At 44.4% G+C, this 17,024-nt stretch overlaps 1 protein-coding gene across 1 annotated transcript; it reads right to left on the reverse strand.

Moving 5' to 3' along the window:
• Positions 1-863: 863 nt before the first annotated feature.
• On the reverse strand, positions 864-13,509 carry LOC125794094 (uncharacterized). Its single transcript, XM_049473564.1, has 2 exons — positions 12,833-13,509; positions 864-2,889 (listed from the first exon to the last, which is right to left on the reverse strand). The coding sequence occupies exon 2, from the start codon at positions 2,883-2,885 to the stop codon at positions 1,101-1,103; it is 1,785 nt and encodes a 594-aa protein (XP_049329521.1). The 5' UTR covers positions 2,886-2,889; positions 12,833-13,509; the 3' UTR covers positions 864-1,100.
• Positions 13,510-17,024: the final 3,515 nt, after the last annotated feature.

The raw sequence follows: 17,024 nt of genomic DNA on the forward strand, positions 1-17,024 counted from the left end.
AGTAATTATTTTAACCAGACTGCTAGTTTGTTGCCATCCGTATTCTTTTTGTAGTTAATGTTCATTCACGTCTTAAGAACACATTTTGTTTTTAATGTTTTAACATTTTTCAGCCTTAAATTTCCTTTTTGAAAAGGCAGACTCTCTTGTGTATTTGAAGAGATAAGAACTCTGGCCGTCGTAATTCACACCTCTCCCCCACTAAGGAATGCGGGTCTCATTGCTCTGGTTAACATAATTTCAGACCTCTTTAAATCAGAAATTCACTATACCTTTATACTTTTATACTTTGTTCTTTACTAAACAGGAAAATGTATCTATATAACCAAAGCAAAGGTTAAAATTACGCTGACTAGTTGCAATAGTTCAACCAATGACAAACAAGACATAATTCTTCAGCCTGGAACCTGTAGAAGAAAATGAAGGTAAACCTCAAAATTGTTCTCTTGATTAGAAAGTGTTTCATCACATTGCTTGATACCCTGCTTCTCACAATATTAGAATTAACCAACAGTTATTTAAGTTATTGTAAAAGCATATACATATGTAATTTTTCGATCATAGCCTCGTGCTCCAAGAAAAGTTCCTTTCTTCTCCTGCGGGTGGCAGTATTGTCTTGTTAAATGGTCCACGGGTCCTTGACCAGTTAAAGGGTCAAACTGCGTGTGTGTGTGTGTGTAAATTAGCGTGACTGTTTAAGAGGTGTGCTCCGAAGATAGCGGGTCAGCAGGTGACATGTTAATCCCCAAAGTTTATGGGTCTTTTGTTCAGATGCTTTTAGCGAGACAGATGTTTCCAGCAAATGGTCGTAAAAGTCGTTAAAGTGTTATCATTCAAGGTTGGGGAGATTCCCCTATGTTCTCCATTGGAATTCCTTAAATGGATTTAAGGGAACAGAGTTGTGATTTCAAAATGAGATATCAGGCTATCTGCTACATATCCCCCCCCATCGGGTGATAATCAGCAGAGATCCAGGTTATCAGCCGATGAGATGACGTAGATAGCTGTGGACAAAAGAGGTTACTGGGTATCTCAATTCTTACTGGTGGCATTTGCTGGTCAGTACACAACAGGCTGCATTAGCGTTATCCAAACCAGAGCTAAACCACTTCCCTTACTGCAGCTGCCTGCATAGGTTCATCAGTTGCGTCCTCCTGAGTTTCCACTGACACTTCTTGACCCCCCCTTCTACGTCTCACAAATCTAACCACCTTACCCGACCATGAATCCATCTGTCTCTGTAGCTTCACAGTCTTCCTACGATAAAAACACGTTATACCAAAGGTTGCTACATAACCCAGACATACCAGCGCAGCTAACAAGGTATCGGGCAATGACCAGGAGTATCTTACAGGTTGGACTGTCCATGTGGGACGTGCCTCGATCTCTTTTAAGACATTATTGATGGGGGTCAAATCGATAGACTGGGGACCCTCATACTGTATCCGACCAAGGGTGTCAGGGCTGAGTTCTAAGGAGTGGGTAGTAAAGAAATCAGACACCTCAATTTCACTCTCATATTGATCAGGTACTAAGTGGTACAGGGACCATTCCCCAACATGCAGAGTAGCCCCAGGTGGTACGTCTACCCAAAATGTTTGTTCCGGAAGGGGAATACGTTCATCGATATCATGCTGGTCATAGGACAACACCGCTTCCCGTGCCGCAGTATTTACCAACCACCGGCTCCCTACGATTTCAACCTGAGTCTCGACCTGTTGGTACCTATGAGTGACAGTGGCAGGACACTGGTCCTTAGTGAGCATGGGCTTAAGGCCACAAAGATTGCCGGCACCCTCTCGAGTGAACGGTTTACTGGGACAGAGATAGTGTATATCCTTGGACAGGGTACACATGCGCAAATTTGGGGCCAGATAAAGTCCAGGATTGATGTCTTGGTAAGCTACCAAGGTCGGAGTCTGAATTTTGATGTGTGCTTCTTTTTGCCAAAACCCAACATTTACCACTTCTTTTAAGCGATAAATGTTTTCCGCAGCTATTATAGGTAAGTTGACCAGAAAAGCTACTTCTCTATTTTCTGGATTGACATAAAGAGGTACTGCACTTCCGAGTGTATAGGCTAAATGTGCTTGGAGATCAGTAACTTCCTCTCGGGTAGCCCGACTGAGGATTTCCTGTACCAGGGTTAAAGGCACCAGATAAGCTGGTATCTTGCCCATAGCTAGACTGTCTACTGAGGATCCCACTTCCTGTAGCATGTCATTCAAAAGCATGTTAATCACTTGGATGTGAGCCATATCTGTCTGGATTGCCCGGGTCAGGGAGGTGATCGTTTGCAGAGTTTTGTTTAAAGCTACCGTGTGGGTATTGAGGACCACAATGGTACCCTGTAAAGTTTGTCCAATTGCCTGTAGCTGTCTCTGTTGGGTGTCTATTTGGTCCTTGATGTGTGGTAGTTCTGCCTGTAGTTCCCCTACATTACGGCGGACCGTGGCTAGGCCCACGGCATTAACAGCGGATGTGCCGACGCCAAGGAGTGAGCCTACAGCGGCGGCAGCAGTTAATAAACCTGCAAGAAACCGTTTGGATCTCTTTTGAGCCCCATTCAGTTCAGACTGTGTGACCGCAAATTTTTGCAGCTGTTGTAGCATGTGGGTGGTGTCTCGTTCGGCATGGCTTACTGCCTCTCGTACCCACCAATGCCCAGCCCACCCCACTTGGCGGGACCAATCAGGGAAGTTCTTTTTACATACTTCCTCCGGGTTCAGTCGTACAAACACCCTTTGGGTATGTAACCGGCAGTTTGTGATTAGTAGTCCCGAATTATCCCTAAGAACTACTCCTGAGGTAGGTCCGGGGGAGATCACATCAGGGGCCGCGACGATCGTCCCCAGCACGAGCGTCAGGAGCAGGAGAGTCCTCATCTTCCTAACGAGACAAATGTACATGATTAACCTGGGTGTACTAGTGTGAACCACCAATGAAGTAGAATCTAACAGATAAGTGGCTAACAATCAGTGATATCCTATTCCCAGGCACAAAATGATGGTTCTGTTGGCTGGCTTGATCGGCAGATGTGTAATGGTACTTGGGTTGAAATTGCAAACAACAGACTACTGTATATGGATCAAAGATCAATGTATTCCTAAATTTTAAAAATGAAGTTATTAGTTTAGTTGCCAGTTGTACAGCTAGGAGTTGCTAAACACCTAGGGGTCTAGCAGGGGTTTTGTCCACCTGATTAGACTCTAATCAAGGCATTGGCGGCCCCGACTTGTCCCATAGGGCTTTGGTGTGGCTTAATTTGGTTGCGGTGTACCCACTTGCGGGTTGGCTCCTTAGAACCTTGGCTGATCTGGATCTGGTACACCACCGGGGACAATTTGTCCGTGATTGTGTGGGGTCCAGTCCAGCGAGGCATGAGTTTGCGAGCCAGCCTACCCGTATTCGATTGGGGTTTCTCGACAGGTTGAGCGAAAATGTAGTACCACACCTTATCTCCCACCTGAAGCTCGTCATAGGACGCCTTCTGATCATAGTAGGCCTTCCGACCCTGGGCACTTCGTGCCATGTGCTGTTGGGCAAAAGCAAAAGTGGATTTTAGGTGTTTCTGCAAATCGTCTATGTACTGCTGTGTTGTGTAGGCAACTGAGGTATCTGTTCCACCTGGCTGATATAACAGATGTAGCGGAAGTGTCATCTGTCTGCCTGTCATCACCTCGAATGGAGAGACGCCGGTGGAATCGTGAGGAGTTGCCCTAATGGCCATGAGTACCAATGGCAATTTCACATCCCAGTCGCGGTGATGCGTGGCCACAAATTTCTTGAGGATGCTGACCACTGTGCGGTTAGCCCGTTCGACCTGACCAGAGGACTGGGGGTGGTAGCTCACGTGCAACTTGGCTTTTACACCGAGGACGTGCCACATTTGTTGCATGACTTCTGCCGTGAAATGAGTACCTCGATCTGAGTCAACCCTACAAGGAAGACCAAACCGGGTGAAGATATGATTAACCAGGAGACACGCTGTGGTTATAGCGGTGTCATTGGCGGCTGGAAGACACTCCACCCACTTGGTGAATGCACATGTGACTGTGAGGAAATATTTGTTCCCTCGAGCAGACTTTGTGAGCGGGCCCACCCAATCCATTTGCAGATCCGACCACGGGAAGGTTAACCCCTTTCTCTGTAAGGGAGCCCTGTGCAGAGGATTCGCCGGCTGGAACTGGCAGCACACCAAGCATCCTTTAATGTAACTAGCTACATGCTCCCGCATTCGTGGCCAAAAGGCCACCTGTTTGAGTGTCCTATAGGTTTCCTTGATCCCTTTGTGACCTGCTGATGGAGAGTCATGGGCGTGCCCCAACATTACCCCCCTGTGGCACGGAGGCACCACGAACGCAGGAGAAGTGTGGGTCTCAGTGACATGAACAAGCAAGCCCTTGACCACCTTCAAGAATGCACGGTTGTCCAAGAGTTGTTTAAGCGGAATTGATGCCTCCAGCATTTGGCTGGTTATGGGATTGTTGGTGGGATCAAGTAAGAAAGCCTTAATAGATTTGATGTCGGGGTCTGCGTCTTGTAGCGTGATCAAATCAGCATCTGTGATTTCTGGATCAATGGAGACCGCAGCGCAGGGTGGGATTTCTGTTGTTGAGGTTTGTTTAGCTTGTGCTCTAGTCACGGCTAAAACAGTGGGGTTGGGTTGGGTTGGGTATTTCAACGGGTCAAAGACCCATGAAACTCCTTCCAAGGCACCTCTTTTGGCCAGTGAATCAGCTTGATCATTGTATGTCTTGTCTGTCCCTGGGACACGTGAGTGTCCCCTCACCTTTTTCCAGTAGACAAGCATGTCATGCCGAACTACCAGGTAGTCCGCGGCTGTGAACAGCTCTGTGTGTTTGACTGCTTTCCTGCCAGATGTGAGAAAACCTTTGGTTTTCCAGATTGGCAAGTGACATTTGAAACTTAGACGTGCGTAGTTGGAATCTGTACAGATTACCAGGGTTTTTACCCCCTGGTCGATAGCAAGTTGAATTGTGATGAGTATGGCAGCGATTTCGGCATACTGAGAAGTTTGTGATCCTAGTTTGAACTGTTGTGGTTCGTAAGGATTGTCATCAAGCCAGACGATTCCTGCACCAGCTTTGAGGCCTTCTTGGTCATGTCGGAAAGAGCATCCATCTACGTAGACCGTGGGAATGTTTTCACACTCCTTGGGGTCAAAGTAACGATGGTTTGTGGGTTTTTGGGAGGCGAGATTGGGAATGGGCCCTGATGTGGCCGGTATGTCAGTTTCGCACCGCTGACATGCCGCCAGATCAGTGCCTAGAGGTAATCTCGAGTTTTGCGCATAGCGCACCTCAACCTCAAAACTTTGTAGGGCCATTAACCAGGAGGCGACTCGTGCGTTGGTGACCACACCTTCTCGAATGCGCTGACTGTTGAGAAAGACCACTGGCTGGTGGTTCGTTTCTACAATGATCTTTTGTCCCCCAAGGTAGTTGGAGAAGTGTTTCACTGCCCAGACCGTGGCCAGAAGTGCTTTCTCACAGTCAGAGTATTTGAGTTCCGGAGCCATCAAAGCTTTGCTTGCATAAGCCACCACTCTCTTGTCTCGATCGTGTACCTGGTATAGACCAGCACTCACACAGTGCTCTGAAAACCCAACTTGAAGGTAGAATTCTCTGCTGTGGTCCGGATAGGTTAAACAGGGTGCCGATGCCAGTTTGTCTTTGAGGGTTTGCATGGCTTGTGCCTGGGCCTCACCCCAAATGAAAGGTACATCCTGCTTTAACAGCTGGTACAGTGGCTTGGCCAGTTCCGCAAAGTTTTCAATGAACTGGCGGGAGTAGTTGCATACCCCCAAGAAGCTGCGAAGGGCGTGGATGGTTTTTGGTTCCGCGATATCCACGATGCCTTGGGCACGACATGGTTGCGGGAGAACACCATCTGGACCGACCAAAAGGCCCACATAGTTGACCTTAGTTTTGCACCACTGACATTTGGCTAGGGATATTTTCGCACCTGCTTTTGTGAGCTGATCTAGCACATGATCAATCTCTTCCAAGTGAGCATCGAGAGAATTGTTCCGGATAAGAACATCGTCAACATAAATCAAGGTTCCTCGTTCTCTTGCATCAGGACAAGCTTTGTTGAGAAAGATGTTGAATTCAGCTGGTGAATTGGAATATCCGAATGGGCAGCGGGTGAATGTAAATTGACGGCCGGCGAATGTGAATGCCAGTTTGTGTTGGTCTTCCACATGGACCGGAATGGTCCAGAACCCCGATGCCACATCTAAGGTTGAAAAATATTTGGCATCTCTGACCCTAGGGAGTTCTTGCTCCAATTGGGTCATGGGCCATCTAGAAAGAGGGACCTGGTCATTTAGGCGGCGATAGTCAATAGTCAGACGCCATTTGCCATTGGGCTTCAACACCGGCCAAAGTGGCGCAGAGTAGGTGCTGTTGCATGGTCGGATTATTCCTTTGTCTAAGAGATCATCTATGATCTCTTGCACCGGCCCGTATGATGCAAGTGGAATCTTGTATTGGCGAACGTAAGCAGGAGCAGCGTCGGGATGCGTCGGAATACGAATCATATGGATGTGGGTCAATCCACAATCCATAGAATCTTGAGAGAAAGACGCGCGATACTTAGTCAGCACTGTTCTGAGCTTTACACGCTCTTCGTCTGATTGCAATGCATCCGCATCTAACAGCATTTGCTGTAGTTGCTTCTCAAACTCTGTTTGGGTTGAAGGAAAACTGTCGGCCTCCTCCTTCTGCTTCACCAGGACTGTGTTAGTGCCAGGTGATGGGACAGAATCGAGACTAAGGACAGTGACTGTATCCAAGACCATTTGGTCCCTGTGGGTCAGATCAATGCGGTACAACGCATCTTCATTGGTCTCCAAGACAGGAAAAATAGCAATTGCCCCAGACGGTCGGGTGTATAATGTCTTGGACTCTTGCTTTGGGAGCAACTGCTGAGGAATCGGACCGATGACTGGAAGCCGCAGTTCAAAGTCATGAAATTTGGTGCTAACCAGCCAACCCAGTTCTGTGAGTTGGGGAATCACTATGTCCTGAGTTGTACAATTTTGAACGAACAAGTACACTGACCTAGCACGTAACTCCACAAGAGGTGTGGCTTCCACGGTCAGACCAAGATCAAAGAATCGATGTGAGGGTTGGAACAGTGCATGGGGGTGACATAGTTGTTGTCCAGGTAGGATGGTCAGGTAGAGGCCGATATTTTTGGTATTTGCCGGTAGGGTGATGGCTTGGTTGTTTGCCACCTGACAAACTTCAGGTATGGTCTGACCCGAGTGCAGATACTCTGGTTCAGGGTAAGAGCCATCTGCCTGAGTGTCTGTGAGGGACCAAAGGATGTTATTGATGGTGTCTACCTGAACATCCAACCTGACCAACACGTCACCGCCCACATAGATGGAATGAGGTAAGTCTGGGACCACAAGAAAAAGCTGGGTGAACTCTTTCTTGTTCCAACGGACGGTCAAAGAACAAGTGCCGACTGCCGGCAAGGTGGGTTGAGGAACGGGCCCAAGCGGAAAAGCTCCCTGGGATTGAATGAAATGAAAGCTAGCATGGGTTGCCGATAATGAGTTTACTAAGTCTTGGCTGACTGCGGATTTGTCCGACCACAGGGCGATGACCACGTCATCCACCTGGAAGTCGTCCAATGTGACCCCCTTCTCCACTCTGGGACAATATTCCCCAAGATTTTCAGATGGGACCATGGTACACAAGAAGGTGTCACGTTGTTCCAAGACTGAGCTTGGAGGCCAAGAAGGATTTGTACACTGTGAAACGGCGGCTGTAGGCCCTTCCTCAATCTCCATAGGAACCACGGGGTCGATCAGTTCCTTGCATGGTTGGAAATGTCCACAAAGACGGTAGCACTGGATCTCCTCCTCACGAGAGGGAAGAACAGGAAGGGGTTGCCGAACCTGCGCCCAGATCTTAAGACCTTGAAAGTCGATAAGGGGCTCGAACCGATTAAGAAGATCTTTTCCTGCGAGGAATGGGATGGACTCCAAGGGAGACACATGAATTGGATGAACAACAGTCACGGGCCCAATCGTAAGTTGAATTAGGGCCATCGAATGTATGGTGATGCCCGTGTGTGAGTAGGGCTGGATATTGAGAGAACAGTTACTCAGCTGTATCTCCCTATTCCGTTGCCGAGCGGATGCCCGCACTCGGTTAAACAGGGACATGGACATCAGTGTGATGTCTGATGCCGTGTCAAGAAGAGCATCTTGCACAAATTCATCCTCCAAAGTAGTAGCAAGATAGAATTTTCTGGCCACCCCCCTTTCGCTCAGATGGCCCAAGAACTGTCGGAAAGGAAGCTCCCCCCGAATTAGAAATGGGTCTTCTTCCTTGAGAGAGTGGTCAGTGTCTAGTTCCACAACTAGGACTGCACTAGGTGCAGTGTCTTGGGCATGCTCCCAAGTAGCTCGTTTGGGGTCTTTTTCATGGGGAGCAGTGCTCGACTGCTCCTGGATGTTGCGCCCTTGGTTGAGGTTACCCCTTTTCTCCTTGCGCATTTGGTTAACCCATTGCAGGATTAACTCAAGATCCCCTGCCTCCAGGCCGTTAAGGGTTTTGTCAAGTGATGACTTAGGGCTTTTTGCAGTCTGGTTTGGTCCAGAGTGCCTGTTATTCCCATGATGGTGTGGCCTGCCACCACGTTGATGGTGGGAGGCTCGACCTCGATGGGGTCTGCCCTGGCCGCGATTCACCTTATAAGTAGGTGAGCGGCGTCGCTGTGGATCGACCTGCTGACTTTGGGCTGGTTCTTGTCTATAGGGTCTGGACCCGTGAGTCTTATCTGTTCCCTGGAAGCTGTGCTTCCCCTCTAGTTCCATACAAGGGTTACTGGCTACTGCAAGGACCTCGGAGTCGGTTTTTTTACCCAAACTTTGCTGAACTTTTGCAAAACCTCTAAGAGCTAGATCTCTTAGCTGCCGACTAGTCAGGGTGCGGGGACAAGCCGAGACACCTAAATGGTGGCTGGTTGAAGGATGGAGGTTCTGGACAAACAGGACCTTGAAATTTTCGTCCTCCTCCATCTCTGGTTCATTCTTGAAGCCAAAGTAAGCGCGCCTGAGGCGATAGTAGTACTGTTCGGGGCCCTCCTGCCTGTTCTGCCTCACCGCGAATGCAGCAGAGAGGCCTAACTGGGTTGAGAAGCTAGAGAATTCTGCCACCAATGCTTGGCAGAGAGCCCTATAGTTCCCCCTTACGTGTGGTGGTTGGCGTTCAATGAAACTGCTAACATCGCGGTTGGATGTTATTTTAATGAGATAGATTCTGTCGTCTATGGTGGCCAGAGGGAAGCGCCGTAGATAGTAATCAATGTCATTTAGATAAAGGTGGATATCATTAGGACAGCCAGGCTTAGGTTCAAACCGGCTGATATTGCGGGCAACTTTATCCAAATCTCTATCTGAGGGCGTTATGGGCCTGGCCATATCTGCATTTGTTTGCGGTCGTCGGGTGTGTTCAGATTCGTCCCAGCCAAACAGGGTCCGGTTCACCTTTTTGGGGCCAGCCGGTTCCGGTTTGACTCTGATGGGTGATCGAGGAGCTTCAGCTCCTCCCTGGTAACCCATGGAAGTTACGGGCGTAGGAGTATGTACCTCCGTCTTAAAGAGATGTGGGGTCGCTGGTCTACCCTTTGTTGGGCTTACCTTTGGCCCCCGGGAATATGTCTCATCCCGTTCTAATTTGAACTCTGCCAACTGCGTTTCTGCATCCCTTTTTTCTATACGAGCTAATCTTAAAGCACTCATAGCCTGTGTTAGTTCAGCCTCGAGTTCGGTCTGCTGCTCCTGGGCTTCCTCCAGCTTACCTCGTGACTGGATGGCAAGCTTTGTGGCTGTTGCGGCCTCTTCCTGCAGTGACTTTACTTTATGTTCAAGGGCTTCTTGTTGGGATTGTATCTCTGAACCAGTATTATGCCATTGCGCCAATTCGTCCCTGAGTTTTTGGTTAGTTTGCTGGAGAGCTGTACAGTGGTTAGTAGCATGTTGCTCTCTCTCTTGTGAGAGTTGGAGTTGTCTCCAGAGTATGAGGGCCATTTTGTACACGGTGTCTATTTGTTCTTTTATTTTTAGGGATTTAGTTAGGTGGTCGTCCACACAGCTAGTCATCAAACTCTGAAGGTGGGCATCATCTGCCTGTTGCACGCCTTCAGCATAGTCTGGAATGCGGCAGCTTACTAAATCAAGAAGAGTGGCTTCTACTTGGTCCACCGACTCAGCCTCGCTGAGGAAGCCAGTCCCGGATGGGTGACTTAGCACTGCTGCTGAGATTGGAGAGATTGATGCTAGGGTAACAAACCTTGATGCGTAGTCCCTAGTGAATCTAATAAGCCCAAAAGTGTAGTTTTTTTTTTTTTTTTTTTTCAATGGATAGTTATTATTTCAATTTTATTTGGGTGACCTTGGATAGGTATAAGTTTTAATAGTTTTGCATGAAAATTGTCAAATACCTATTAGTAATTAATTTAATTTAATTAATTAATTAATTTATTTTTATTTTTATTTTTTTTTTATGGCCAAATAGGATAAGGATTATATGCCTGTATTTAGAATAACAAGAAGAAGTGGATAAAATGCTTGACAAAACAAAATAATGAATGGCTACTATGGATTACCTAAGTAACAGGTATTTATAGCAACAAATGATTATAACCTGAATGTTTAAAATACTGGATATTATGGTTATCTCAAATGATTATATTTAATGTAAGCAATGTGAGTAGAACAGCTGACAAGCAAGTTAGCTTTGAGGGTTGACACTATGTTTGAAGTAGGGTGGCTACATAGAACAAAATATTGAATTATTACAATTGAGTTATCTAACTGTATCTATTTGAAGTGAATTCTAATTTGAATATATACTTACTAGTAATTAAGAATGGAAATGACACTTACTAGTATTACTAATAACTAGAACGATACAACATTTAAAATATAACAGTAACCAAGCAAAGAAAGCAGGGGAAGAGGGTATCTCGATTAAGGTATGCCAAAACTCATATGAAACCAACACCAACCACACGTAAACACAGTTTACTACAAGAATTTCCCAAAATAGCGTATAAATGAACTGCAACCCCCTTTAACCTGAGTATTCACCCAAACGACCAGAAGAGGGCAGTGTAGATATAGCTTTACCCCTAGAGGCACGAAAAGGTAAGACAGCCTTGAGGCAAGATGTAGCTGATACAGTTGACCACGAGATGGCGACTAGAGGCCACTGGTGGGGAAGGCTCCGCCTACCGGTGACACAACTGAGTCCCGCCCCCTTGAGTGGGAGGACAAACCTCAGCTCCTGAGAGCTCAGTTGCTTTCAAGCTTTGTGGGGAACACAACGGTCTTGCTGACCTTAACACAGAGACACAGAGAGGAACACAGCACGCAGGAATTTACTTCACACAGTCTGAGTCAAGCGGGGCTTCCGCTGAGGGCGTGATCCTCGCCCGTCGCGTTTTCGCGACTGTAAACCTCTCTACCACCTAAAAGGATAGCGTTACGCCGCGGTTTGCAAAGCCGCGGGGCACACGAGAGGGTCCCAGTACGACCGGGGTGCGGAAATCCGCGCACACGGGCCGTTTAAACTGGGAAGCGGGTTTACTGCACTGGAAATCCGCAGCTACAGCAACCTCGCTGAGGCCTTTACAAATAGCGCTGATATAATTCACGTGATAATAGTTGTCGGCTGAGCCTGTTTAGATACCCCGGGTAAATGTAAAGCACCAATAACAGTGATAATGAAAGCAGACGCACAGCGGCGTCTACAATACACACACGCGCTCACACTGATCAGCTCTTTGGCGAGTAATATGAGGCGTTTCACAAGTGATTACCAATGCTCTTTAAAACACATACACATAAAGGAGTTGGATATATATATAGATGTATATAGATGTGCGCGCACACAGACAGAGGAGTGACCCGGTTAGCTTTCGCCAGCCCGCTGGCGTTTTACTAACGCGGAACGTAAGGTAGATATTTAATAAACACAACACACCAATACGTTTCTTAACTCCGTGCTTTTCTCCCGTAGATCAGAGATGTGACGTTGGCCCCGCGTCGGCCGCGCCAAATATGTAGTGGTTACAAGGGATACCGAACTATTTACCTGATATCAATATTAATTTTAATATTAATATTAAAGGTTAATAGGGCGCCAGTAGCGGCTAGCTACAAAATTTATATTTAACCTCAGGGTGAGTTCTTGTCGGTTTCAGAAAGTCTTTGAACCACGGGAGGAACACACTTAAGTCAAGAATTGGCTAAATCAAGTAATGTTTATTTAGAATAAAAGTAATACATGGATATATGCAGAATTAGATAATGGGCATAATTCAAACAACAATTTGAGAGTGAAATTCAAGCACGCTGATGATAACAGTCTTACAACCAAACCTTCTCATCGCATATATGAATAACCCAAACAACCGAAATGTATAAGTAGATAAAAATAAACAAATCAATACCCAGCTTAATATACCAAAGGGGAAGTAATTATGATAACCCACTAGGAGATAAACCTAAAAATGACTAACTAAACCCACTATAAGAATATTAGGAGATTAAACAAGATTATATGTGATTATATACTGCTATAAACGAACTAACTACTGAAGAAGCAAAAACGCTCTAAATCCAAGCTAATTGAGTTAAACTAGATTACATTAGAACTATGGAACTGACAGGGATCACCACCATCTCAACCGGGAATGACTATAACTGAGAACTTAGCAAGACTCAACCTAACCAGACCAACAGAACGCCACCAGAGAATTAGAGATTTAACCAGCGCCTCACTTTGCGTTGACCGGCCTCGGGCAACCGGTGTCGTCTCTGCCGCGAAGGGAACCGTTGGTGTCGACCGCCAGGAAGGGTAGCTCGATCCAAGTGGCCGAAGCGGGTTCTTCAGGTGGACTTCACGGTGCAAGCAGGGCTTCGGTTCCAACGGCAAGCGGGAGCCTCGCTCCGGGCAGCTGATTGCTTCAGGATTCTCTTCGCGTCTGGGTCTGGTACGGCGAGCGATGTATAACGCTAAAGATGAGCGGTGAACTATAGGCAGCTCCGTAGCGCTAAGGTGGTTCAATAGCTGGAAGCACCTAATTCTCTAATTCTGTTGATAATCGCTGGACTTGTGTTGGTCAGCGCGGATGCGCTGCAAGCGCAGCTCAAGCTAAGATCTATGACTCAAAAAACTTAAGAATCACTAAGCTGAATCTAAGAGAAAGTAAAACAAAAGAGAGAGTACAAAATTCTAACTAAAACTCTAAGTTAAAATTACTTCTAAGAAAAAAAAAATTGAACTTAACTAAACCTAAAAAGCGCACGAACTCCGAACTGCGAACCACGAACTACTCCTGAATAATCTAACACCCCCCTTTATTGGAAACACATTCCCTTCGTGACGTATTGGCCCTAACTTGTGATAGGTTTCCTAACTGCAAGTATAATCTCTAAAAACCCAATCAGCTCCAGGTAGGTGGAGTCTTGCCTGGACGACTCCTCCTTTTTTCTTTATTAACTTAAACCTTAACATTCTTAAATGATCAAATTAAACAATTGCTTATTTAAAATATACTTTGACATAGAAAACCCACAATTTCCCCACATTCACCCACTGTTGCATAGCATTTTAGTGATATGAATAAACATCTCAGAACTGAAATCCTAACCAGACAATTAGATAATCATAGTTGATTTTGAGGTGTAAGAATGGAAAGAAATATAACACATGACCAGGGAATACACTAACTTCCACGCATCGGACTCTTAGAAAGGAAAGAAAGAAACTCGTTATGAACTTTAAACTTATTAATTCAAGATTTGGTTATTAACCTGATTAAAGTATTGTGGAAACATGCCCTGATAGCTTTTAAGTAATTATTTTAACCAGACTGCTAGTTTGTTGCCATCCGTATTCTTTTTGTAGTTAATGTTCATTCACGTCTTAAGAACACATTTTGTTTTTAATGTTTTAACATTTTTCAGCCTTAAATTTCCTTTTTGAAAAGGCAGACTCTCTTGTGTATTTGAAGAGATAAGAACTCTGGCCGTCGTAATTCACACCTCTCCCCCACTAAGGAATGCGGGTCTCATTGCTCTGGTTAACATAATTTCAGACCTCTTTAAATCAGAAATTCACTATACCTTTATACTTTTATACTTTGTTCTTTACTAAACAGGAAAATGTATCTATATAACCAAAGCAAAGGTTAAAATTACGCTGACTAGTTGCAATAGTTCAACCAATGACAAACAAGACATAATTCTTCAGCCTGGAACCTGTAGAAGAAAATGAAGGTAAACCTCAAAATTGTTCTCTTGATTAGAAAGTGTTTCATCACATTGCTTGATACCCTGCTTCTCACAATATTAGAATTAACCAACAGTTATTTAAGTTATTGTAAAAGCATATACATATGTAATTTTTCGATCATAGCCTCGTGCTCCAAGAAAAGTTCCTTTCTTCTCCTGCGGGTGGCAGTATTGTCTTGTTAAATGGTCCACGGGTCCTGGACCAGTTAAAGGGTCAAACTGCGTGTGTGTGTGTGTGTAAATTAGCGTGACTGTTTAAGAGGTGTGCTCCGAAGATAGCGGGTCAGCAGGTGACATGTTAATCCCCAAAGTTTATGGGTCTTTTGTTCAGATGCTTTTAGCGAGACAGATGTTTCCAGCAAATGGTCGTAAAAGTCGTTAAAGTGTTATCATTCAAGGTTGGGGAGATTCCCCTATGTTCTCCATTGGAATTCCTTAAATGGATTTAAGGGAACAGAGTTGTGATTTCAAAATGAGATATCAGGCTATCTGCTACATATGTATAGGTACATGTTTGAGTAAAATGAACACTGTTATTTTATTCTATAAACTACTGACAACATTTCTCCCAAATACTAAATAAAAATATTGTAATTTAGAGCAGAAAATGAGAAATGGTCAAAATAATGAAAAAGATGCTTTAGTGCTTTCAGATCTCAAATAATGCAAACAAAAGCAGTTAATATTAATTTAGAAACAACTATAATAATGTTTTAAGATTTCAGAAATCAATATTTGGTAGTTTTAATAACCCTGATTTTTAAGCAGTTTTAATTTATATATATAAGTTAAATATATATATATATATATATATATATATATATATATATATATATATATATATATATTTAACATGTAAGACCTTATTCTACAAATTATGTTTAAAAAGGGGGTAAATACACATATTCAACACTTTATTCTTATGGTATACTTTTTCACCCTTAAACCTTGTAACATGCTCTAATGTCTTTAAACATATGGCCAAGTATTCCATTCCTGTGCTGTCTTCCTAGTGAAGAATTCCACTCTATAAACCTTAAATTCATTTTTAGGGATTTCTCAGTCAAATAAATAGAGACTGATTAAAATGAACAGTATTGGTACTTATCATCATGTTACTGGGGTTAGTACCTCACACTTACCTGGTTATTACCTAGAACCTGTGAGGTATATCAGGGTAAGGAGACTGTATTGGTACTTATCATCATGTTACTGGGGTTAGTATATATACAATACAACAAGGACACAAATAGACATACGAGAGACAGAAGACAATAGTGCAGTAGTGATCTGGAGTATAAACAGGCTCTCAGTCCTGGTTCTGGAGCAGTACTTCCCCGCAGGTTTACTATTAATGTAGAGTAGCGTAACGTAACATAACGTTATGTTTTCGGTGCGGTTGGTGTGAAATATAAAGAAGCTGTTTATTCTGTATCACCTCTCCTTTATTAACTTCATAATAAGAATGAATCTTCATTATAATATTTAGTTTTTTGGGGTGGAATTTTGTAACAGGGCTTGTGCTCTTTTATTAAATACTGAATTCAGGATTCTCTCCTACATCATCTCCATGAGCAACAAAAACAACAGCATAACTTTACCTGATTAAACTACACATATGTTTTCTTGATAATATTACTGGATGCATTTCAGTGTTTGAGTTCTTTTTAAGAAATATCAGCATTAGATGTGGTATAATTTCTCAGAGAGAGAGAGAGATTGAGAGAGACAGTATGAGCGCCTAACCCTGCGTTCACACCGGAAAGCGACAGGCGATCGTTATTTTCCTATGGCAGCACAGCGACTGTTGTGGACAGTCTGAATTATCTGTGATCCTGTGCTCTCTGCTTGTGAGCTCCAACTTCCAGTCAGAGCTAAAAGTCTCAGCGCAAGATATGGGCTAAATCATTAGCGAGTTGCTAATAGCAACAGTGCTACAGCTACACTTTCCAGGTTGCGTTCATTGGTTTCACAAGTCTCCTATAGACTGACTGTGTACCGTGTATTCTGCGTGCATTTACGCAAACCAAACTGTGACCCCCGTACCGTGACAGTACGTAAAGAATACACGACCATTACACACTAATTACATCACAACTATTCCAACTAATCAACTAACAAGCCTTTGCTGAGCTGTGTGTTTTACTGTACTTGTTGAACTGTGATGATTAATTGAGTTTATTTTGTATTTCTCCAGGTAGCCATTGTGGAAGGGTTGTACTTCCTCTTCAGGGAAATGTTGCCAAGCCCAACTAGAAGATACGGGGACAGGATAATCGAAGATGGGGATGTTTTTGAACATTCCACTGTTTGCTGGGCTTACCTTTTATCTCAGGGGGAGGTAGGTATATGAAAACGTTTTGTCTGAACAGAAACCAGGTAGGTAAAAAAATCAATTTCAGGTGAGGGGTGGGGCTTAGAGAGGCTCGGGAGTGAGATCAATGTAGGATTTATTTAAATAGCAGTTAATCCTGGAAATCTTGCACTAGTTAAGGTAGGTGTTATGAGTTTATCATCGAGACCTATATAGAAAAAATAATAGCACTAAATATTTTGATGTGTTTCTGAACTAATCAAGTTTCTACCATCATCTTGTTATCTCCTAGACAAGGAGTCCTCATTCCTGGTCCTGAAGATCTACTACCCTGGATATTTTAAGATCTAACACACACATAAT

The sequence above is a fragment of the Astyanax mexicanus genome, unplaced genomic scaffold, assembly GCF_023375975.1.
Source record: "Astyanax mexicanus isolate ESR-SI-001 unplaced genomic scaffold, AstMex3_surface scaffold_39, whole genome shotgun sequence".
In the NCBI taxonomy this organism is placed as follows: Eukaryota; Metazoa; Chordata; class Actinopteri; order Characiformes; family Acestrorhamphidae; genus Astyanax; species Astyanax mexicanus.